Source organism: Sarcophilus harrisii, chromosome 6 (genome assembly GCF_902635505.1).
Source record: "Sarcophilus harrisii chromosome 6, mSarHar1.11, whole genome shotgun sequence".
NCBI classification, from domain to species: Eukaryota; Metazoa; Chordata; class Mammalia; order Dasyuromorphia; family Dasyuridae; genus Sarcophilus; species Sarcophilus harrisii.
In genome coordinates this window covers 128445290-128469253 of record NC_045431.1, presented here as the reverse complement: position 1 = coordinate 128469253, position 23964 = coordinate 128445290, and the positions used below count along the sequence as shown (strand labels likewise).

Below are 23964 nucleotides of genomic sequence, written 5' to 3'. Positions count from 1 at the left end.
GGAAAATATTGATTTACAATCTTGCCACAAAATAATAAATAATAATAAAAAATAAAATTTTGTGTCACAAAATAAGCACACGGTTGAGTACTAAAGTATAATTTTTATACCCTGTCCTGAAATGCAAATTCCTCCCCTAATTCCCCATAGGCTAAGTACTACAGAGGTTACAGCCTATCCAGAATGCATCATTCCTCTATGTAAGAATGAATCTGCATCCCTAATTACATCTCCCATTGGCATTCACTTTATTTATTCATAGTTGCCTCAGACTTGTTTTAATGTACATTTCTCTATTTAATAGTGATTTAGAGCATTTTATATGCCTATAGATAATTTTTTTCTTCATCTGAAAATTGCCTATTTATATTCTCTAACAACTTATCAATTGAAGAATGACTTGTATTCTTTTATAAATTTGATTCAATTCTCTTTATTTGAGAAATGATGGGCCTCAGTCAGATTAAGACTGAGAGTCATTACTCTAAAATAGGATAGATTGCCTTGTTTATGAGATTTGAACCCAGAGGTATTTATGTTGATTTGAAGATTTGTATTAGAAGTTATCAGAAATATCTAATTTCTAGTTGGTAATAAAGGATAAAAAATATATCTGTGAGGAAGAAAAAAGAAAAAGAAGGAAGAAGGAAGAGGAAGAGAAGAAGAAAAAGAAGCAGAAGCAGAAGAAAAGAAGAAGAAAGATGATGATGAGGATAGAGATGTTCTCTAAGATTCTTTCCACCTCTAAGATTTCTTCCTATAGACAATGTTAAAATCCATAGAATCTTAAAACGATAGAGCTGGGAACATCATAATTTTTACTAGTTTTTTTTAAACCTTTCTTGTTGCTTTCATTTAGCTTCCTATCATACAGGAACTCTTGATGCATCAGAAAAACAAATGTCTTGGTCAGGAGATAGAGAGCCAGACTCAAAAGTCCTAGGAAGATTTGAGTTTAAGTCTCACTTCTAACACACTGGTTGTATGATCCTGAACAGATCATTTAAAAACCCCTCAGTGCCCCAAGGTAACTCTAAGAGTAGAAGTTGCTAAACAGATGCCTATTTACATAGACATACGCTAGAGCTACCATAGGTAGAGACAAAAACAAACAGATGGACAATCTTTTTCAAGCACTTAGTTAAACCATTCATGTCTATCAGGTGGCCTTGAAAATGTAAAGAATTGTACTTTGCCCCATTATTTATGATAATTATTCATGAGAACCCGAGAAAAGGATGGTTAATCCTTTCTGGTTAGTTAGTATTGGTGTCAGTATCACAAAGATCTAGTTCTGGAACTGTCTAGTTGGTAACAAAAAGGATGAAACTCACATATTCACAGATCATGCTATGTAGCCAGGTAGCACACTGTATAGAATGCCAGGCATAGAGTCAGAAAGACTTGAGTTTAGTTCTTGCTGATCATCATCAGCAAGTCACTTAATCTTTATCTGCTTTAGTTTCCTTAACTGTAAAAAAAGAAAACAGGAATAATAAAACCAACTAACTCACAGGGTTCCTGTAAGGATCAAATGAGACAGTAATAGGGAGACACTTAGCAAAATGCCTTGAAACCTAGTAGTGTTTAATAAATACTTATTTTTCTTTCTTTCCATTTGTAGTCAGATAAGCAAACCGTAGGCCATCACTCTGTTTGCCTGGGTAAGGCTACAGATGGAGGAAGGTCATAGATTTAGAGCTATCATGGTCTTAGGTGTCATCTAATTCAACTTTCCTCATTTTACAGATGTAAGAAAATGAGTCCCATTAAGTTAAAAAAGTTACATAAAGTTTATAGTAATTTTTAAAGTAGAAATTAGAGCCCAAGCTCTCTGACTTCAATTCCAGTTTTATTTCTACTCCACCATGCTGTGCTTGATTATATGAGAACTGGGCATGTTTTCAACCATTCCAAACTACTTGTTGCTGCTCATCTTTGACATTCTCCCCAGTGTTGCTATGCAATGGTAACTTATGAACACCATGATCTCAGAAGAGTTACAATTACAAATATGTTCTATAAGAAATGATCAGCAGGCTGATTTCCAAGAGGCCTGGAGAGACTTACAGGAACTGATGCTAAGTGAAATAAATAGAACCAGGATCGTTGTACATGACAACAGCAAGATTATATGATGATCAATTCTGATGGATGTGGTGAAGGGAAGTCAGAGTGATTTGGTGGCAGGAGGAGGAGGACAGAGGCTGGAGACTCTGGACTCCAGAATCCAGGATACATCTTTGGCAAGCCTCGTGGCAGCTTGCCTGCCTCCTTCCCTTCTCCCCCTAAAGACGAAGGATTTTGATTTATCCTGACTCTGACTGACCCTGAGGCCCTCCACAGAGCTAGTCTATACTCTACAGCAGCAAGATAATTGGATAAATATGTATGCCTATATTTGATTTATATATATATATATATTTTTACCATGTTTAACATATATTGGATTACTTGCCATCTAGGGAAGAGGGTGGGAAAAAAGGGGGGGAAACTGAAACACAAGGTTTTGCAAGGGTCAATGTTGAAAAATTATCCTGGCATATGTTTTAAAAATAAAAAGTTTCAATTAAAAAAAACCCTATAAATAATCTAATGGCATAAGCAGGCTTCAGTGTGTTACCAGTGATGACTTGCATTCAGAAAATGGATTAAAGGATAACACTGAGGATATGTATGGTCAGAAATGGAAGTGCCTAGTCATGATAGACATTATGGTGGTACACTGGTGCTCTTCAGATAAAAGGAAAAGAAAATAAACAAGACACTAGACAGACAACTAAAGTGGATACATTGATACTCGAGATAAAAGGCAGGGAAACAAACAGAAGCCAAGAGGAAAGTCTCTAGTGTTCTGGGTAGATGTTCTGTGGAATATTTATGATAAAATGTGGACAAGAATTGCATAGGAAAAGAAAAGCAATTATGATCTATATACCAATAGAGTTGTGGTTCATTTTAAGTTTCAAAATAAAAGTGTCCAGTTGGTAAAAGTGCTAGATTACATATTGGTCATGACCTGTGATTTCTTTGAGATAGGAAACTTTTAACAGCTCCTTCCATGAATATAGAATAAAAACTCATCTTTTACTTTTAAAATTATTGGGGTGGAAAACTGGAGTAGAAAACTCAGGATCTGCTTTTGATTCTAACTTCTGGCATAGGTGGTTTTACCTTGGACGTGTGTCTGAACTTTCTCACCTATAAATTAAGACCATTAGATAAGATGACTCATTTTAGCTCTAAATCTATAACCATATGAGTTATTTAGGTTTGGAGAAACTATAAAAAATTATAATTTATATATATATATGTATATATATATACATATATATATATATGTATGTATGTTGTCTGATTGTCCAAGAGAAATTAGCCACTTAAAAAAAAAGGCTGGGCTAAATAGCAAAACTACTGAGAATTGCATATTCTTTGGCCTAAAAAAATTTTTGGAGGTGGGAAGGTAAATTAGGAATAGAATTAAGAAAGGGATGGAAAGTTGTGAAGTGAAAGAAAGGGAAGTGAACCAAATGTTCCATTCTTGGCAAAATCCAGCCAAAGGAAAGGATGTCAGAGAGTAGTTCAGGGAACATGAGAGGCCTGTCATCACTAAAAAGTCTCTGTCATCTCAGAAATCATTGGCTTTCATTGGTGAAGATTATCCTTCCAAGTACTGCAGAAATAAGAACACTGGGGACTTAAAAGAATACAGAAGAGCATGTCTGAAAGATTCAGTCCATTTCAGTGTTGGCAAATGCCATAGTGGGGTAATGATTATTAAAGGAATATTTGACAGAAGAATAATTTAGAAGAAACCAAAAGAGGCAGTTTACAGTTTCAAAAGTTCTTCTTTACTATATTTAAATATAAATATTCACTTTATTTTTCATCTATCCTGACTGTAGCAGTTCTAAATATCAGATCTTTATTTAACTTTACCTTTTCAAAAGAGCACTTATGGTTTATTAGAAATTAATTTTAAATAAATGGCAGTTAACTGGATTGAACACTAACTATAATTTTGTCCTCCAAACAATTAGAATTAATTTCCTGTGTAAACAACAACACTGGATGCAGCCATGGTTGTGTCATGACATCAGATGGTCCAATGTGTTTCTGTCCTGAAGGGTCAGTGCTTGGGGAAGATGGAAAAACATGCAGTGGTAAGTATGTTTAGCTTGGTTAGATTTAAAACACTGTTTCTTTTATCCCCAAACCATAACTAAAGCATATTGGGATGAAGAGTTGTTAAATTGTAGATCCTTTTTTTTGGAGGCAATTAGGGTTAATTGACTTGCCCAGGTCACCCAGCTAATAATGAATGGTAGCTCTTAGTAATTTAATTTGTCCTATGTGAAATTCCTTCTTGATTTTCACCTTCAGTCTTCTCTACATGCCTCCTACATTTTAAGTTTAGTCTCCAGAGAGACTAATGTTGGTGAAAAACTGGACAAGATTCAAAAACAGAAAGGAAGAACCTTAATTCTGGTTAAACCACATTAGAGTTTCCATCTTCTTTCACTGACAAGAGGAAACAGAAAGATAAGATGCAAAATTCATGAAAATAAAAGAATAAGGCTCATTGGGAAAGGAAAAGTTACAATATCATAGATTTTAAGCTAGAAATAATCACCAAGTGCAAATTCCTCATTTTATAAATGAGCAAAGTGAGGCAGAGATGTGTTAAATGGTTGCTGATGTAATCATAGCTAGAAAGAATTTGAAGTGGAATGACACAGTGGATAGAGTGTTGGACCAGGAGTTAAGACCTGAGTTCAAATCCAGCCTCAGATACTTAGTAGCAAGTCACTTGACCTCTGTTCCCATTTTTTTTATCTGTAAAATGGGCATAGTAATAACATATCTTTCCCAGCAGAAAATGAGATAATATTTGTAATGAGATTTGCAAACCTTAGAGTGTTTTATAAATGTAAACTAGTATATTGACTCCAAGTCCAATATTCCTGACCCTAAGTCCAGTATTCCACACTGTTTCTCTGAAAACAATAAAAATGAAAGCTAGCTGATGTCAGTGAATCTGTTTTCCGATGGATTTAGAGAAGTAGAAAAGAATAAACCATTTGGAGATGGATACTTCAATTCTATCTGCCAAAAGTGTTTCAAGAAAGTCAAATCAGTTAACTTTGCTTAAGTCCTTTTCAGATGCCAGGAACTGTGTGAAGCAATCTTTGTGCTCAAGGAGGTCACAATCTAATGGAAGAGAAAACATACAAGTGCCTATGTACAAGCGAGGTACATAGTACAGGATCAAATTGGAGAAAATTGCATAGTGATGGTACCACTATTAATGGGGATTAGTAAAAAAAAAAAAAAAAAAAACTTGAAAAAAGATGAGATTTTTAATTGCGACTTGAATTGAGCTTTTTGGGGTGCTCTTTCCTCATTGCTAAGGAATCAACTTGCTTACTAGGTGTATTGATTACAACATGATAAAAATAATTCAACTAATTAAATTTTAAGTTCCTACATTAGATGGTAAAGTCCTTGAGGGCAGGAACTATCTTTTGCCTTTTTTTTTGCATTCCCACCTTTTAGCCCAGTGCCTGGCTTATGTAGGTGCTTAATAAATGTTTATTGATTGTTTGAATCTGGCAGGGTCCAGCAGGCACAGTTAAAGTGATAAACTTTTTTTTTTTTTTTAAAGGATAAGGTCATCAAATTATACCTCTAGCATTTTATGAATGAATGACTTAATTTTTTGAACTCCATAGAATTATGAATGAAATTCCTCTTTTTAAAGGCTGTTCATCAATAGATAATGGTGGGTGTAGCCAGATCTGCATCCCTCTAAGCCCAGTGTCTTGGGAATGTGGTTGCTTTCCTGGATATGAGCTGCAATTGAATCAAAAGAGCTGCAAGGCTAAAGGTTAGTATCATTGGTTCTGGAAAATGAACTTGTATGGAGAAATGAAGGTGCTATTAATTTCAATTTCCTAACATATTTCCCTACAATTACCTTTTCTGTCCTTAGCACATGCTTGGCACATAGTAGCATTTAATAAATGTTAATTAACTGTACTGCCACAATACTACAGTCCAAACCCTCATCACCTCTTTCACCTATAGTTTTGCAGCAATTTTCTAATTGGCTTCTTTGACTCTGGTCTCTCCCTTCCCCAATCCATTTTCCATACAACTGCCAAATTATTATTTCTGGAGCTTGGCAGACTCTTAATATTTTTTAATCCAAAAAATAATAGTTGTCCATTGCCTTTAGCATAAACTTTAAGCTCTTTTATTTGGCATACAAAGTTCTTCCTTTAGTCCCCTCCCGTAGCTTTCTATGCTAATTATAGTTTGCTTTTCCAATGTATCTATGCTCCAGGCAAATTGGTCTACTTCCTATTCCCTGCAAGAGGTCATTCTAACTTTGGCCTCTGTATAGGCTATCTATCCCTCATGCTTAGGGGGCCTGGTTCTTCCTAATTTCTGATTTATTCCTTGGGCCCTGAAATTTCAGTTTTAGAACCTTCCAAGAAGGTTCTAAATTTCTAAATTCCTCTGGTTTTTAGTCCCTGCACAAACACATCTCTTCCCCTCCCCAAACCTCGATTCAGTTTGTTTGTAACGTGGTTCTATTTGTCTGAATCCCCTTAACAGGTACTTTTTGAGGGCATCAATTTTTTTCATTTTTGTTTGTGCCTAACATACAAAACATGCAATGCCTAACACAGGATCTCACACGTATTGTGCTTATTTTTCTTTTTTGAGACTGGGTATTTTCTGGATGGAAGTACAGTAGTCATTTACAGACCTGATTCTACCATTGCTGGGCATGGAAGTTTTCACCTGATCTGTTTTTTTTTTTTTTCTTGATCTGAGTTAGTTCATCTCTTTTAAGGCAGATTGGTGACCGTCTGCTCTTAAAGTCTCACCATAGTCACGCCAGACTTAGAGCAGATACTGGATGGGAGTTGGATTAAATGGATTAAATTCCTGAACATAGGTGGCAGCTTTTTGGTGAGCTAACCCTGGAGTTAGGTTAGTAACTGTATGAAGCTGGGCAAGTCACTTAATCACTTCCTGCCTCAGTTTCCTGTTCAGTAAAATGGGGATAAAAATAGCATATACTTCTCAAGAGTTCTCAAGATTAAAGTACTGTGAGATTAACAATGCTCTATAAATGCTAGCAATCATTGTTAAGAAGATATGATACTCATTTTTTTTTAAATTTTTTATTTAATAGCCTTTTATTTACAGGTTATATGCATGGGTAACTTTACAGCATTAACAATTGCCAAACCTCTTGTTCCAATTTTTCACCTCTTACCCCCTACCCCCTCCCCTAGATGGCAGGATGACCAGTAGATGTTAAATATATTAAAATATAAATTAGATACACAATAAGTATACATGACCAAAACGTTATTTTGCTGTACAAAAAGAATCAGACTCTGAAATATTGTACAATTAGCTTGTGAAGGAAATAAAAAATGCAGGTGGACATAAATATAGGGATTGGGAATTCAATGTAATGGTTTTTAGTCATATGATACTCATTTTGATGATGATGATACAGTCTCCCAGACTCAACCTCTTCAGAAACAGAGACTTCAAATAGATGCCACTTGTAAGTACGTACTTAAAAAATAAATGCTTTTTTGAGAAAAAAATTCAAACATCATTTTAAAATTGTACACTGTTTTTGTTTTTGCTTTTTATTTGACAGGGCTCTAATACAAGTTGATAATTGGTAATAGATTTTTCTTAAAGGTCTTTCCAAAATCACATAGAAGTGTGGTATATTTGCCAGGTACCGGGACTCAAGAGGCAGTGATTTAATATGACCTGATGTGTTCTATAGAAGCAATTATTGCTGAAATGTCAGGCCTGTCAATATCTATGTTAAAGCAGACTCTATAGAATAGGTATATTGTGAATATTTTCTCCTTCTTGGAGTATAAAGCCCTATAGCATTTAGTACTGTTTTGTGTACTATTTAATAACAATTTATTGATTTATTCATTTTGCTTTAAACACCCTAGGAAAAACTAATCTTCAGGCTGACAATTCCTCTTCTGTCTGTATTGAAATGTTTTGCTTCATTGATACTTATTTCTTTAAAATAAGGAAAGAAAGAAGGATTAAGTGCCTCCTTCATGCCTTACAAATATTCTCTCATTTGTTGATTGATGATGATAATGATGATGATGATAGCTAGCATTTCTATAGCACTCCTATGTCAGGCACATTTGCAATTATTATTTTGCATTATCCTCACAACAATCCTGGGAGGTAGTTGCTGTCATTATTTCCACTTTAGAGACAGGGAGGGTAGCTAAGTGGTGCAATCTTCCGAGTTCACATCTGGCCTCAGGCAGATACTACTAGCTGTGTTATCCTGGGAAGGTTACTTAACCCTATTTTCTTCAGTTCCCTCCTCTGTAAAATGAGCTGGGGAAGGAATTGGCAAACACTCCAGTATTTCTCCAAGTGAATCCAAATAGGACACTAAGAGTCAGGCACAACTGAAATGACTGAGCAACAAAGAAATGGGAGATATAGCTAATATGTCTAAGGCCAGATTTGGACGTATATCTTCCTGGTTCTATGCCCAGTGCTTTGTTTAATGTGTTATCTAGCTTTCTCTGTGGCAACTCTTTTTTCAATATTTCTAATAATCTCAGAAACTCAGTAAAGAGTTTTAATATTTACTGATAGTTTATTAATAATATTATTTAGGCGAAAGTGATGATTTTTCAGGGTATTCCTTTTTCATCCCTAATAGGACTCTAGCTGACCAGCATCCCAGTCAATGCAGCAGAATCTGAGAAAAGGAAAATAATTAAGTAGCTTTTGTGATTGAATATTCCAAAAATGTCTAGGTCAAAGGAATTTATATTCATGTATTCTAATCTATACGAATGTAGGTAAGAAAGTCATATCATATGATAGAAAAAGCTCTGGATCTAAGCACTAACTTTGCTCCATATTACCTGGATGACCTTAGACAAGTTAACTACTCTGTGTTTCAGTTTCTTTATTTAACAAAAAAATGGTGAATAGAGATTGGATTAGAAGAGATGACCTATCCATTTTATATTCCCCATGATCCTAAATGAGACTGTGGCATGCTTACTAATAATACTTGACAACATGGTTGTGTCGATGATGTGTGGCAAATGGGAGAAGTGACAGCTAAAATTCGGAAATGAATTAAGATTGTGTTTGGTTAGTCCTACTCCATTTTTCTCTTGGGATGAGGGACTTATTCCTCCCTTTTAGGGCCACTTCCTCCTTTCAAATTTTTTTTTTTTTTTTATCAATTTCCAGTCAATTATTTATCACAGGGATCCTATAGTTGGGAGCTTGGATATCCTTTACCAAGAAAATTAAGGAGAAGATTCCTATCCAGGCAGGATTTTGACTGACTGACTAGAAACTCCTTCCAACTCTGAAATTCAGTCATCCCACCACACATTTCCACTCATTCACCTTGAAGAATGATTAAGTGTATTCTTTCCCTTCAGAAGCAGGTGCATCTTAAAAATAGCAAGGAAATCCAGAAATTGGTGCACTGAATAAGGATTAAAGGTTTCAGGTGCTTACTCTATTTGAACCTGGGAAAGTCCTTTAACCTCTGCCTTAGTTTCCTCATTTGTAAAATAAGGATAGTAGCACCATGATATTAATATTAATGACCATATTATTAACCAATATAAATACTATTATTATATACTATTAAATTAATAATATACAATAATAGTGCTATTTCATAAGATTGCTGTGAAGATCAAATGAGATAATATTTGTAAGGTATTCTGTTAATATTAAAGTGATATATAAGTACAAGACAATTGGTTCAGTGGATATAGTGCTGGACCTGGAATCAAAAAGATTCATTTTGAATTCAAATCAGGCCTCAGACAGTATTGTGTGATCTTAGGCAAATCATTTAATCTGTTTGCTTTAGTTTTCTCATCTACAAAATAATCTGGAGGAGGATGTGGCTAATCACTCCAGCATTTTTGGCAAGAAAACTCCAAATAGGATCATGAAGAATCAAATATTACTTAACGATAACAAATAAATGATAGTTATTAAAAGGAGATAGCTGTGATCCTTAGCAAGCTTCTTAATTTCTGTCTCAGTTTCTTTATCTGTAAAATAGTGATAATAATGGCATCTACCTCCAAGAGTTGTCATGAGGATCAAATGAAATTTTAACATTTGTAAAGTGCTTTGCAAATTTTAAAGCTCTTTAAAAATCTCAGCTTTAAAAGAAGATACGGGGAGAAGGTTTGATTGATCCAAAGGATGACTCTCTAAGTGTGGAATTTTAATCGGTGGGAGGGAATAAAAAGTAAATCTGAAATATGATGCTATCCAGCAAATGAAATCATGAATGAAATTTGGTTAACAGGACCTCAGCCCTTTTTACTGTTTGCCAATATGCGGGATATTCGGCGAATCAACTTTGATGGGACAAAGTATGAAAGCCTACTCAGCCGGCAGATGGGAGAGGTCTTAGCATTAGATCATGATCCGGTTGAAAATAAGGTAAGGCTTTAAAAATGGGAGGATTTGGAAGTGAAGTGAGGACAGTTTTTCAAGGCCTTGTCTCTTCTGATCCTAAACCTAATGGGTCACCTTGGTAGTACATGAGACTAAGGGGGAAGGAGAAAAGACTGAAAAATTGGGAAATGTCTGATTGGGCCAGAAAGGGTAGCTACATCTTAGATATTTTAATATATCCAATTGCAATTTGAGGGCTTGATCCTTCTAAAAAGAAGTAAAACTAAAAACTAAAAAAAAAGCAAAACTAAAAAACTAAAAAGAAGTCAAAACTACAGTACTCAAGTCCTGTCTTAGATACACTGGTGGGTAGTCTTGGACAAATTACTTTACTTTTTAGTGCCTCCAAGAAACTCTCTAAGATGATGTGTTAAAGCAGGTGCTAATAACATAGGCAAAAACTTACCCAGAGTTTCCCACACTAAATCACAAGTATACCCTCCTCCCCTATCAAACCCTCTTTTTAAAAATTAAAAATCAGATCTTGTAATGGGGCAACATCTCAAGAGATCTTGAAACTAATTTCTCTTTGGGAAATGAGGACTGGAGGTTAATGTGAGAATACCTTATACATAATAAATATTCAATTAAAATTAGACCATAGATATAGAGGGCGGGCTTTGTAAGCCCTAAAATAAGACTGAGAGATCATCTATCATTATTATGTTTGATTTAATGATAATAGGGAAAGTTAGGGAAATAGGGGGGTGGTCATGGGAAGGAGGCTTAAGTAAAAGGGACCAATAAATGAATTGGTCATTTGTATGTCATATGTATAGGGAGGGAAGGTATTTACTTGCCACTTTTTTGTAAATCTAACCATTGTGGTTAATTGTATGTGGACTATCTAAGTCTGGCTTACAGTAATTTTGAATTTTGAAGCATGAATACTTTGTGTAACTCATGGGGATCTGTTCTTAATTGCAGGTTTGATTCATTGAATATTTGCTCATATATTTCTTGATATATTAAATATGGAAAATTTGTGGCAGGGCAATGTGGCACAATGAAAAAAAAGACCTGGGTTCAAGTCCTTCTTCTAACTTTTACTGTTCATATGATCTTGGGCAAGTCTTTTTTTTTTTTTTTTTTTTACATGAATAAAAACCTTTATTTCATTCCTTTACTCCGTTTTGTTTTAAAATAGCTTTTTATTTACAAGTTATATGCATGGGTAATTTTACAGCATTGACAATTACCAAACCTTTTGTTCCAATTTTTCCTCTCCTTCCCCCCATCCCCTTCCCTAGATGGCAGGTTGACCAATGCATGTTAAATATGTTAAAATATAAATTAAATACAAAATAAGTATACATGTCCAAACTGTTATTTTGCTGTACAAAAAGAATCGGACTTTGAAATAGTGTACAATTAGCCTGTGAAGGAAATAAAAAATGCAGGCAGACAAAAATATAGGGATTGGAAATTCTATGTAATGGTTCATAGTCATCTCCCAGAGTTCTTTCACTAGGTGTAGCTGGTTCAATTCATTACTGCTCTATTGGAACTGATTTGGTTCATCTCATTGCTGGAGATGGCTACATCCATTAGAATTGATCATCATATAGTATTGTTGTTGAAGTATATAATGATCTCCTGGTCCTGCTCATTTCACTCAGCATCAGTTCATGTAAGTCTCTCCAGACCTTTCTGAAATCATCCTGTTGGTCATTTCTTACTGAACAATAATATTCCATAATATTCAAATTTCACAATTTATTCAGCCATTCTCCAATTGATGGGCATCCACTCAGTTTCCAGTTTCTGTTGGGCAAGTCTTTTAAACTCCTTTTCCCTAAGCCTCAGTTCCTTCATTTGTAAAGTGAGATGATGACTACTGAAATTCTTTCCAACTCTAAGGCTCTGATTCTCTGAAAAACCCCTTATAAATTCTGAATGTATATATCAAAGTGTACTCAGTTATAAGAAAAGAGAGTAATACATTGTATTGTTTGGCGCCCAGAATTTTTAAAAGCTATAAAACCCCAAGGATGGGTTATTAGATATTGTGATCTTCTGATGTTGGTAATCTCAGCATTGAAGGTACAGCCTATACAAAATCACTAGTTTCAAAATATCAAAGAATGGAAATATTTTCTGGTATAATAATATTGTCTTGCATTTTAAAAAATTCATAAGGGACAATTGAGGGTCTATCTGCATGATAGTTACTAATTTGCAATAAGTTTTTATGCATTTATCATGTATTTTTATTTGTGTACAATGTTAGATATGTCCCTTGAGGACAGGATCCAAATTTTATCTCTAACCTTTTATATCACTCAGTGAATACTACAGTTCCTTAGATATAGAGGGAACTTAAATATTCTTTGAATGAAATCGAATTTACAAGAAGGAATCAATTTCCATAATGTAATTGGTATGCATTCTGATCTTTCTAATTATCATTAAGAGACAACATTGTTGTTGTATTCTTATGAACAATTCTTATGATTCCAAGCAGTCTGTTAGTGGATGAGAGAGTGAGGAAAATTTGTCCTGGTTCAATTTATTTGGGATTAGGAGCCATATATAACAAATATTATAATTTGGAGTTTTTTTTAATAAAGCATTACCAGCTATCTTTCTCTTCCTTTTTTATTTTCATAAATAATTTTATGCTCAGACTTAACCATTTAAATAAGTCCAGGACCATATTGTTATTATACTCAGAAAACGTTTCTAGAGAGTGTGTTAGCATATTTTATGGATTGCATTATCCTTGGTCATCTCCTTCACTTCAAAGGAAGGAAGCCAATACGTTTATCATACTTTCCAGGCATAAGCTCCTATTATAATTGACTCTTTGTTACGTTTTCTTGCATATAGCTAGTATTTTCATCACTAATTAAGGAGATGCCAAATGACTTTTAAAGTTCATAATCTTTTCAGAATTTCACCTCAATTTTAAAGTATTAAATATTGGACTTTAAGTGTTACCTTTGAGAATGGCAGTGTTGTATAATTTGCTGGGTGACCAGAGGGATAGTGAAGTAATCAAATATTCTGTATTTTCCATGGGGGGAAAAATGGTGAGATCAGCTCTTGTTTAATAACTTGGCAGCTTTTGCAGAGTTATTACTAGGATATGTGTGAGTCTGAGTGTGGTGTGTGTGTGTGCGCACCTGGGACAAGTTCCACAAGACATATCTGGAGCAAAGGGAGGGTAGATGAAGAAACCTGAGGTGCTGGTCATGAGATTGGGAGGAGCTTGATCAATTTATGATCTGTTAGCTTTTTGTTTTAATGAATTATTCCTTTTTACTAGGTATTATGTTCCACTGTTTCTGGCTGTTTAAGGATTGAAAGTGAAGTGCTGATCAGGCTCTCCAAATCTAATACTTGGAGCAAAGACCTAGTGCAGTCTATTTATGGCTCTGATTTATAGATTTTCATCAGTTTTAATCAGTTTGTTGCAATTAAGATAGAATATCTTTTGTCCTCAGGGAGTCTTGTGGAAGACATGGTGAATTGACTTGGGAGAAATTGGTAGAATTAGGGCATTAGAGATCTTCTTATCCAATTCTTATTTTATAGATGAAGAAAATGAGGTACAGAAAATGGGGCTCTAATATAGGTTTAAAACAAGATCTCTGGTAGAAAAAAATAATCATGATACACTTTTGAGTTTAATTAATATGTTCTATTATTAATATGTTCTCAGTCACTTAAATCTAGGTAATCAATACAATGAAGTCTTGATTTTCAGCCTTTATACTTTATCCTTCAATCCATACTTATTTCTACAACCTGTACATTCTAAGCAATTAGTGAGATATGAGATGGAAGACTTTGAACATATAGATTCATTAAAAATATAACAAGTAATTCTCTTTAACCAGGACTCATGCTGGCTCTAGCACAACTCTGAGTACAGAGGAGTTAAGTGATTTATCCAAGGTCATCCAATGGACTAGTGGCAGAGCTGGAACTAGAAACCTATTTTTGGACTCTCATTCCAGTATTTGAGAGTTGGGGCCTGGGCTTCCCTCTAATCTCCCACTAATTGCTTGGAATGTGCAGGTAGTAGAAATAATGTGGATTGAAGTATAAACTACATGAAATTAAAAAAAAATCAGAGAATCTTTTTTTTTCTTTTATAGATTTACTTTGCACACACAACACTGAAGTGGATAGAGAGAGCTAATATGGATGGCTCAGAGCGTGAAATACTCATTCAGGAAGGAGTAGACACACCAGAAAGTCTTGCTGTGGATTGGATTGATCGTAAATTCTATTGGACAGACCGAGGGTATGCATTTTTTCCCATTTAGTAAGTAGGAAACAAAGACTAGGAAATGAAGTGATAGACTGAAATCAGCATTTTTCTTCTTTATCTTGCATGGAAGGGCATAATAGTTATTCTGTCTTCTGATTGTGGAGAAAAGAAGAAACAGATAGAGATATAGATAGGAGAGTGATTCTAGGGGCACTGAGAGCAGCAATGTAATCTATTGGTAATTCTGTTGTAATAAAGATAAATCCAAAATTTTCTTAGAGTATATCAAGTCAACAGATTATTGAGACATAGTGAATACTGTGCTAAGCACTATGGGGGCACAAAAGAAGTATAACTAAGACTCATGTCCTCAAAGAGTTTATAATCTGGTTGGGGAGACAAAACACAAACAGACAAGTGGTTGAATTTAGCACAATGTGAATAGTGAATTCTTAATATATTTTTGTTAACTAGAATGACAATACAAGATACTATAAGTTATCATAAGATGTGATCACAAGATTCATCACCATATGATGAATAGTAGAATCAGTAAGTTCTATTAAGAGTTGTGAGGGCAAGAGATCACCTTAAGTAGAGTAGGTAAGGAAGACTTTGTTCATAGAAGAAGTGAGATTTGAAATTAGATTATACTTCTAGACCATGCTATTAAAAAGATGGTTCATAAAAGGGAACAATGATCACAAAAAACTAGATTGGCTTTATCAAGAACCATTCATGCCAAATTAAAATAAAATATTATAGAAAGAATTTACCTATATTTTTGCAAAGCATTTATTAAACTCATAATATTCTTGTGAAAAGAAGAAGAGAAAGATGAGCTAGGTGACAATTCAGTTAGGTGAATTTAAAACTGATTGTGAATATACCCAAAGAAGTACGACCAATTAATGTTCAATGCCACTTTGGAAGGAGGTCTATAGAGGAGAGTTCTGGGGATCTGTACCTATCTCTATGCTTAATGTTTTTATCATTGACTCAGATAACGTCATGGATGGCATATTTATCAAATTTAAAGGTAACAAATATCTGGGAAAATAGTTTTGTCATTATATAAGATAACAGAGTCAGGATCCAAAAATATTTTTGACACACTATAATGTTTGGATAAATCTAATAATAAGATGAATTTGAAGAGGAAAAAAGTAAAATATTACACATGGGTTCAAAAACCAATTTCCCAAATATAAAATGAATGAGGTTTGGTTGGTGTTTCATATGAAAAAAGACTTCAGCAGCCTACAATCCAGGATGAGCCAATGTTGTAATATAACAGCCTCAAAAAACTGATGTAGTATTAAGCTGCAAGAAGAGGAACAGAAAGTTAATAGGCTTGCTTCTTCATGCACAGATCAGATCACATATGAATCATATTTTATAAGTGTTCACCTGGAGGCACGATATTTAAGAAAGAACATGATAAAATAGAGACTGTTCAAAGAACAGCATTCAGTAAAGTAAAGAAAATTGAGATCATGCCTTTTGAAAATAATTTAAAGGAAATCAAGATGACTTGAAGTTGTAGATTGAGAGGTGAGGATGATGGATGACACCTTGTCTTCAAGCATCTGAAGAGGTGTCAAATGGAAAAGGGATTAGACTTATTCTGCTTGGTCTTACAGGACAGAACTAAGGACAACAAGTGCAGGTAACTAGGGGCAAATTTAGACTTGATGTCTGAGAAAATTTTTGAATAGTTAGAATTATTTCAGGGTGGAAATGAATGTCTCACAGTGGAGAGGAGAAGGGGATAAAGTAGGTTCCTCTTTCCTTGATGTCTTCAGTCAAAAGTTTGAATAACTTGTCTAGGAGTGGCTTATTCAGGTGTGGTGTGGACTAAATGTCCAGAGAAGCCCTTTCTAAATCTGAGAAATCAGTGTCTGATTCCCTAGAGGAGCATTTATATAAGACATAAGGAACCATTGATAATAATGATAATTTCTAACATTTATATTTCTATGAATAGGAATTAAATAAGTGCTTTACAAATATTTTCTTGTTTGATCTTCACAACAGCTTTGGGAGGGAAATGTACTATTATTATCCCTATTTTAGAAGAGACAAAGCCTTTAGTGAGACCTTCTGGGCTTCCTCTGGCCATTCCATTTTCTGGGCTGCCTGATCAAACTATTTACAGGTGAAACATTTTTGTATAGTGGGGCTTAGTTTTCATGCAAAACAATCATTGAAGACAACATAAGAATGGATCCCTATGCTCTTGTCAGAAACTTCTTTTTAGCCTTTGTAGAGGTAGCAGGTAAAGCAGAGAGCTGAGTACATGATAGCATCTTATTTGGGATATTGGATGATCTTTTTATATACTGACTATAAAATATACAGAAGGGGAAACAGACTGAAAGATTATCCCATACTAAGAAGGCTCTGGAGTAGGATTTGAATTTACTCTTCCTCAGTCCAAGTTCTGTGTTTTATTTTCTATACCACTTCCAAGTTGATTTAAATGATTTTCAGGTAAAAGAGGAATGATTAGATGTATTCTGTTTGACTTCCCCTTTAGCCATTATAGGAAAAGAATCCTAAACCATGGGAGTGGGAAGCAAGAGAATGGTGTCTCAGTCCCAATCCCACTCCCAGTTCTACCATTAGCTTTTAGGGCCTAAATGAAGAAGTTTAGAATGAATGATTTCTAAGACCTTTTCAGCATTTAACATTCTATTATTCTAGTTAGTAAAGTCATATCAGCTTTGTGAAACCAGAATTACTGAGATTTAGTTATTGTGACTGTAGCAATGAACACCAAGGCTTTGGAAATGGTCCTCTATAACTACAGAAAGCTTGCCTTGGTGCAGGGGTCCTCAAACTATGGCCCACGGACCAGATGTGGCAGCTGAGGACGATTATCCCCCTCACCCAGAGCTATTAAGTTTCTTTATTTAAAGGCCCACAAAACAAAGTTTTTGTTTTTACTGTAGTCCAGCCCTCCAACAGTTTGAGGGACAGTGAACTGGCCCCCTATTTAAAAAGTTTGAGGACCTCTGGCTATAGCATTGAACAAAAGCAAGGCTTTTTAATATTTATCCAGAAATGTTTTCTCCATCCTAGTGGAAAGGGGAGGGAGGGTAGGAATTCTGGGGAATTGGGAGGAAATCCTGGGGAGAATTTAATTCTCTCACTACCAATATAGTGTATGCCTGAGAAATTAAATATCATGCTTAGAGATACATGTCGTATATGTGTCAAAGAAATCCTGGGGAGAATTTAATTCTCTCACTACCAATTTAGTGTATGCCTGAGAAATTAAATGACAAGCTTAGAGTTACATGTCATGTATGTGTCAGAGATGTCTCTCTTTCTCTATCTGTTGTTTCTCCATCCCCATTTTTGTCTATCATCACCACTGTCTTTCTTCCTCCTGCCCTCTCGATATCTGTGTGTCTCACTCATTCTTTCTCTTTTCCTTTTTCTCCCACATAGGATTACTGATCTGCAATTTATAGTTCTAAAAATTTGCTACTATGTTATGTATTTGTTTATATACATACAATATATAGAAGAACACACATATGTACATACATATATACATTTTGTATGAGCATTTGTAAATGTGTATATATACATATGTTATATGTATTTTCATATGTACATTTGGTTGGGCCTATGATTTTGACAAAGGGACTCTGAAACTCTCTGAAAACTCCTTCAAGGAGAAATTCTCCTTGAATCCTCCTCTGTGAGACTCACCCCAAGGAACTAAGATAAAGTGGTTTATCTTGGTGGGACTAGTTGAAGTATTCAATTCCAAGATTTTCTACCCCTATTTTTGACTCAAAACCACTTCCAGTAAGTGGTCTTATCTAGACCTGGGTGCAGTGACAGCAATGAGGGAATCTCATTCAATTGAAACTTCTATCTCAGATTTCCTTATAAATAATGGCAACTTGGGGCTCAAATTTTGCAGAGGACTTAATATGCTAAGGAAACTCTCTCTTCCTGACATAGTAGCAAACTCTGCCCGCTGGAATATTCTCTTTCAGCATTACCCTCTCTTTATCCTCAGCTATTTCCCTAATGAGACTTTATATCTCTCTCTCAGAATTTCTTTACTAGAAACTTTACTCCCCTTGGGAGTTGGGACCTTGCCACTAAGGAATTTAGCTTTTCTATTCATGCATAGCAAAGGCTGACTTCCCAATGCCTATAATAAACTTTTTTTTTTATCAGTCTAGCTTTTTAGGTTCTTAAATTCCTTTATGAAGGACCTCTGAGCCACCAAAAGGGGGTTCCTACAACTCCCTACCTTGTGCCAATCCTAAAGAGGATTTAGAGGAACCAAACCTCTTCATTTGGTTCTCTGAACCCTGATCCTGCCACTAACCTCATCATTTAACTCCCTGACCACAGGAAACCTAATCTCGTTATTTTAGTTCCCTGAATTTAATCTCATCAATTTCATTGGTATAGAAAATACCTAGTGAGGAATACACATACACACACGTACACACACACACACACACACATATGTGAGTATATGTGTATATATGTGTGAGCATATGTTTATATACACACACACACAATCCATATAAGAAGATATACAAAATGCAAAAAAAAAAAAAATACATCATACTTTACTTCTGAATACTTCACTTTGGGAGAAGTGAAGGACAGATTACTGTAACACATTGGACCATGAGAGCCTATAATGATGTATGAAATAAAATCAAAGATTTATTAATGAAAAGCAATGGCAGCAACCTCTTAAAATTATCTATTTTATTTTATCATTTTTAAATTTTTAATTAGTTAATTAATTTAATATTTCCCCCAGGTACATTAAAAATAATTGTTTTACATTTGTTTATAAGATTTTTGAGTTCTAAGTTCTCTCCCTAACCCCCATTAACAATTAAGAAACCACATATGAAACTGATGAGGTTAGGATTCCCTCGATTCCCAGTCAGGGAACCAAAATGATGAGGTTACTGGTGATGAGTTTAGTGGCAGTCAGAGAGTTGTTAAAATCCCCTTATGGTTGGCACAGGTTCTTCATAAAAGAATTCATGAAACCCGAACTATTAATTGGCAGAAATGAAAGTTTATTGTTGGACAGGAAGCCAGTTTTGCTAAGAGACTGACTTCTTTAGTAGCAAAGTCCTATTAAGGAAACAGAAGTTGGCACTGAGAAGAGAAAGCCTTCTCAGCGGGCAGGGTCCTAGAAGCAGAGCAAGCTGCCTTGGACCTTCTGCAAAGTCCTGTTAGGGAAATTGTCCTTTAAAAAGGAGTCTTGAGGCTTCAGATTTCAGAAATCAAAGTTCCCAGGCCTAGATGCTTATCAGTATCCGCCCCAGATCTCCAATTGAAATTAACGACACTTCAAAGGGGTATTTTTTGACCAAGATTTCTAATTGAATCAAAGGGTCTGGCATCTCTGAAAGATAACTTATCTGGGGGGAGACTCCAAAAGGGACCACAGATCAAAAGGGTTTCACAGTTTCAGAGTGATAATTTTAAAGGGAACAGTTTCAGAGTGATAATTTTAAAAGGAACAGTAAAGGGGACACAGTTTCACTCCCCCTTCAAAATTATGCAAAATATTTCTATAAAAGTCAAGTTGTGGAAAGAAGACAGATTTTATACCCTAAAGAAAAAATTTTTTTAAAGGGCACCTATTTTTAAAAAAAATTGTGATGTCATTCATAACACATATTTAACCCCAATATCCTCAGACCAGGAAAACTTGCCTTGGATAGCAGGTGTTAACTGTTCTCAACCCAGCTCAAAACTGCTGAGTCTTCTCATATTACCCCACGCTTTTAAGCAACTCTAATTTTAACTGTCTTTGATTAATTGCATTGCAGTGCCAACTCCGGAAGCAGTGCCTTTGGAGGATAGACTTTCAGGGTGGTGCACTAGAGGATTAGAGTCCCAATTCCCTGGTTCATTACATATAGTAATGATAAGCCATTCTTTAAGATCTTCATAAGCTGGCATCCCAGCTGCTGAAACCAAGCCTTTAATTTGCCTGGAAATGAGATGTTTATGGTTTTAAACCTTGATGTTAGTTAAAACAGAATTTAAATATTATTCATGGTATTTAGTCACATGGAAAGTCTTAGCCAATTAATGTATTTTGTATCGGTATAGGAAAGAATAAAAATTCAATAGAACATCTAACTAGATAAAGGAAACCAACTGAAAATCCTGTTTCTGGTGCAAATATCATTAAGGTGATTAGGAATTTTGATTCTCAAATGTCAAACACCTGGGAAGAAAGAATGTCACCAATCAGGATGAATTGGGTAATCATGTGTGAAAAATGTTTATTTACCCTCCCAAGACAACAAGGCCCCTTTGGCAAAATTGCTCTTCTGGGGCTCTGGATGGAAGTCTTTTTTTCTCTGAAAACAGGGTGAGCAGTTTCCTTCCAGAATTCCCACTAGGTGTGCAGCAATTTCTATTAAAAAATAACCAAAGAAAGCTCTCACACCCTGTTAAGGGTTATGTTTGAACTTATATGAACTCAACGTGCCTCATTGCTTTGATTTCTTCCTTGCAACTACCAGAGTCTGAGAGTAGCTGTCTGAGAACATGAGGGAGGGAAGGAAATAGAAATATAAATTCTAGCAACCCTACCCTGAAATTAATGAACATACAGGAACTTATTTTTTTCTCAAAATAATTTGCATAGAATAACTTATACTAATAAAAACAAGAATTTAGAGAAGATGCTTACATTGAAATCAGTCAAAACAGATAACTCAATCCTCCCCATCTCAGGAACCGGGTCAAAATTTGCCTCAGGAGTTTTTCCTCTGTTGTCTAAATGCAACTCAATGGTAGTTACTTGTGTGTGTGTAGGTGACACATTGAATTAAAAAATTTTTAAAAATTATCCATAATTATTCTTATTAGTAAATCTTTCATAATTTTCTTTTAAAGGCATCAAAGTCACAATGCAGTTTTAAAAAGTTTACTTGGTTCCTGAGCTGGCATTGATAAAGTTTCTGAAGTGAGAAGGTAAATGAATGATGCACTTTAATATCCTTTGGATGCAAATGCCAGCCAATAATATTTCTAAGCATTAATTTTCATAGGCTTGTAGAGAGAGGTATTAATATGATTTTTAAAAAATCTGCCATCTAAAGTTTGGGCCTTTCAGATAATATTTTAATTGTCTTGAATGTATTAAATGTTTATGTTAAATAAGCTGTACTATCTTATCACCATTTCCATGAAATTGGAATGTCTGTATTACTTTAAATGGTGATTTTAAAAGAAGACTTCTGCCTAGAAAGTGTAGCTTATACTTAAGTTCCTTGGTATTTTCTATATTTTAGGAAATCGCACATTGCCAGGAGTGATTTGAATGGAAAATACAATGAAGTAATCATTGAGGAAGATGTGTCTCAACCAAGAGGAGTTGCTGTTCATCCAATGGCCAAGTATGAATTAATGGAAGATAGGGGTATTTTTGCTATGGCTCTATGTGATTAATGACCAACAAACCAATCTATAATGTTACACTGAAAAGTTAATCATTGTTCACTGCTTAATGGAAACCAAAACACAAGATTATCTTTTAAGATTTAACATATAAACTCCAAGAAAAAAGCTAAAATAACAAAAATCAAGGATGCCTCCCCAAAGGACTATTTCTTGTCATTCTAGTATACATTGACTTCTTTGGCTAATATGGGACCATAGCCCATTATTCAACATTAGCTGTGATAACTATGGATTATTCTTTTTTCAACATTCATTTCTTCTTCTCCTCCTGCTCCTCCTCCTCCAGCAATTGGAGTTAAGTGACTTGCCCAGGGTCACACAGCTAAGAAGTGTTAAGTGTGTAAAATCAGATTTGAACTCAGGTCCTGCTAAGTTCAGGGCTGATGCTCTATCTACTGTGCCATCTAGCTGCCCCTCAACATTCATTTTTGTAAGATTTTGAATTCCATATTTTTTTCTCCCTTCTTCCTTCTCTCTCCAAGACAGCAAATAATCCAATATAGGTTATACATGTACAATCATTTTGAACATATTTCCATATTAGTCATGTTATGAAAGAAAAACTAAGAGAGAAAGAAAAACAAACAAACAAAAAAGATGAAAACACTATGCTTTGATCTGCATTCAGTCTCCATAGTTCTCTCTCTGGATGCAAATGACATCTTCTATATGAAGTCTATTGGAATTGACTTGGATCACCACATTGCTGAGAAGAGCTTAGTCTATCATAGTTGATGATCACATAATCTTGTTATTACTGTATACATTGTTGTCCTGGTGCTGCTCACTTCACTCAGCATCACTTCATATAAGGTTTTCCAGGTTTTTCTGAAGTCAGCCTGCTCATCATTTCCTTTTTTTAAATCTCTTGACTATTTATTTATTATTATTATTATTATTGCACTCTTTAATGTATATTATTATTATTATTTTTTTTTTACAAAATGTAACATTGTTAAGTGTCCAGCAGAACATCAGGGAGGGTTCAAAATATGTGGCAATAAATTACCAGTTAAACAAAGGATATATAGTCTACTCAACTCTGCCCCAACCTTTCTTTTGAGCTACCCATTTGCTGATGTGAATCTTAAGTAAATGATATATGTTTCCATGTAAAAAAAAAAAACAACACAATTATTCCATGTTAAATTCCTTAAAACTGATCTTTGATATTTGACTTTTATATGTTAAATTTTCTATTGAGTTTGAATTTGATTGAAAGTCCTGATAATCTGCAAGTTCATTGGATGTCCATTTTTTTTTCATTCAATATTTTAGATAGTTTTACTGCATATGATATTTTTGGCTGCAGATCAAATTCATCTGATTGATATAATATAATATATAATATAATATATTGATATAATTCTAGGATCTGTGGTCTTTTAGCATGATTGCTGATAAGTTACAATTATAATTGTAGAGCCAGTACATTTGAATTTTTTTTTCTTCTTTCTTTCACAATTTTCTCTTTGATCTGGAGGTTTCAAAATTTGTTAATAATACTCCTATGTGTTATCCACAAAGGATTTCTTTGAGGTGGTGGTCAGTGGATTTTTTCTGTTTCTACTTTCCCCTAATGTTCTATCATTTCAAGAAATTCTCTCGGATTATTTCTTGCATTATTGTGTCAAGGTTCTTTTTTTGGTCACAGCTTTTAGTCTTTTTTATATTTTCTTTTCTTGATCTGTTCTCCAGATCTGATGTTTTTCTTATAAGATGTT

The 23964-nt window shown here is 34.6% G+C and overlaps 1 protein-coding gene across 3 annotated transcripts in view; it reads left to right on the top strand.

The window, feature by feature from the left end:
- EGF (epidermal growth factor) overlaps nucleotides 1-23964 on the top strand; it is a 141637-nt gene that overhangs the window by 52988 nt on the left and 64685 nt on the right. For all 3 annotated transcript variants that reach the window (XM_031943720.1, XM_031943719.1, XM_031943722.1), the window contains exons 8-12: nucleotides 4041-4163; nucleotides 5762-5887; nucleotides 10385-10521; nucleotides 14640-14788; nucleotides 22072-22176. In XM_031943720.1, the coding sequence (XP_031799580.1) occupies nucleotides 4041-4163; nucleotides 5762-5887; nucleotides 10385-10521; nucleotides 14640-14788; nucleotides 22072-22176 (640 nt within the window). The remainder of the gene's footprint in view (nucleotides 1-4040; nucleotides 4164-5761; nucleotides 5888-10384; nucleotides 10522-14639; nucleotides 14789-22071; nucleotides 22177-23964) is intronic.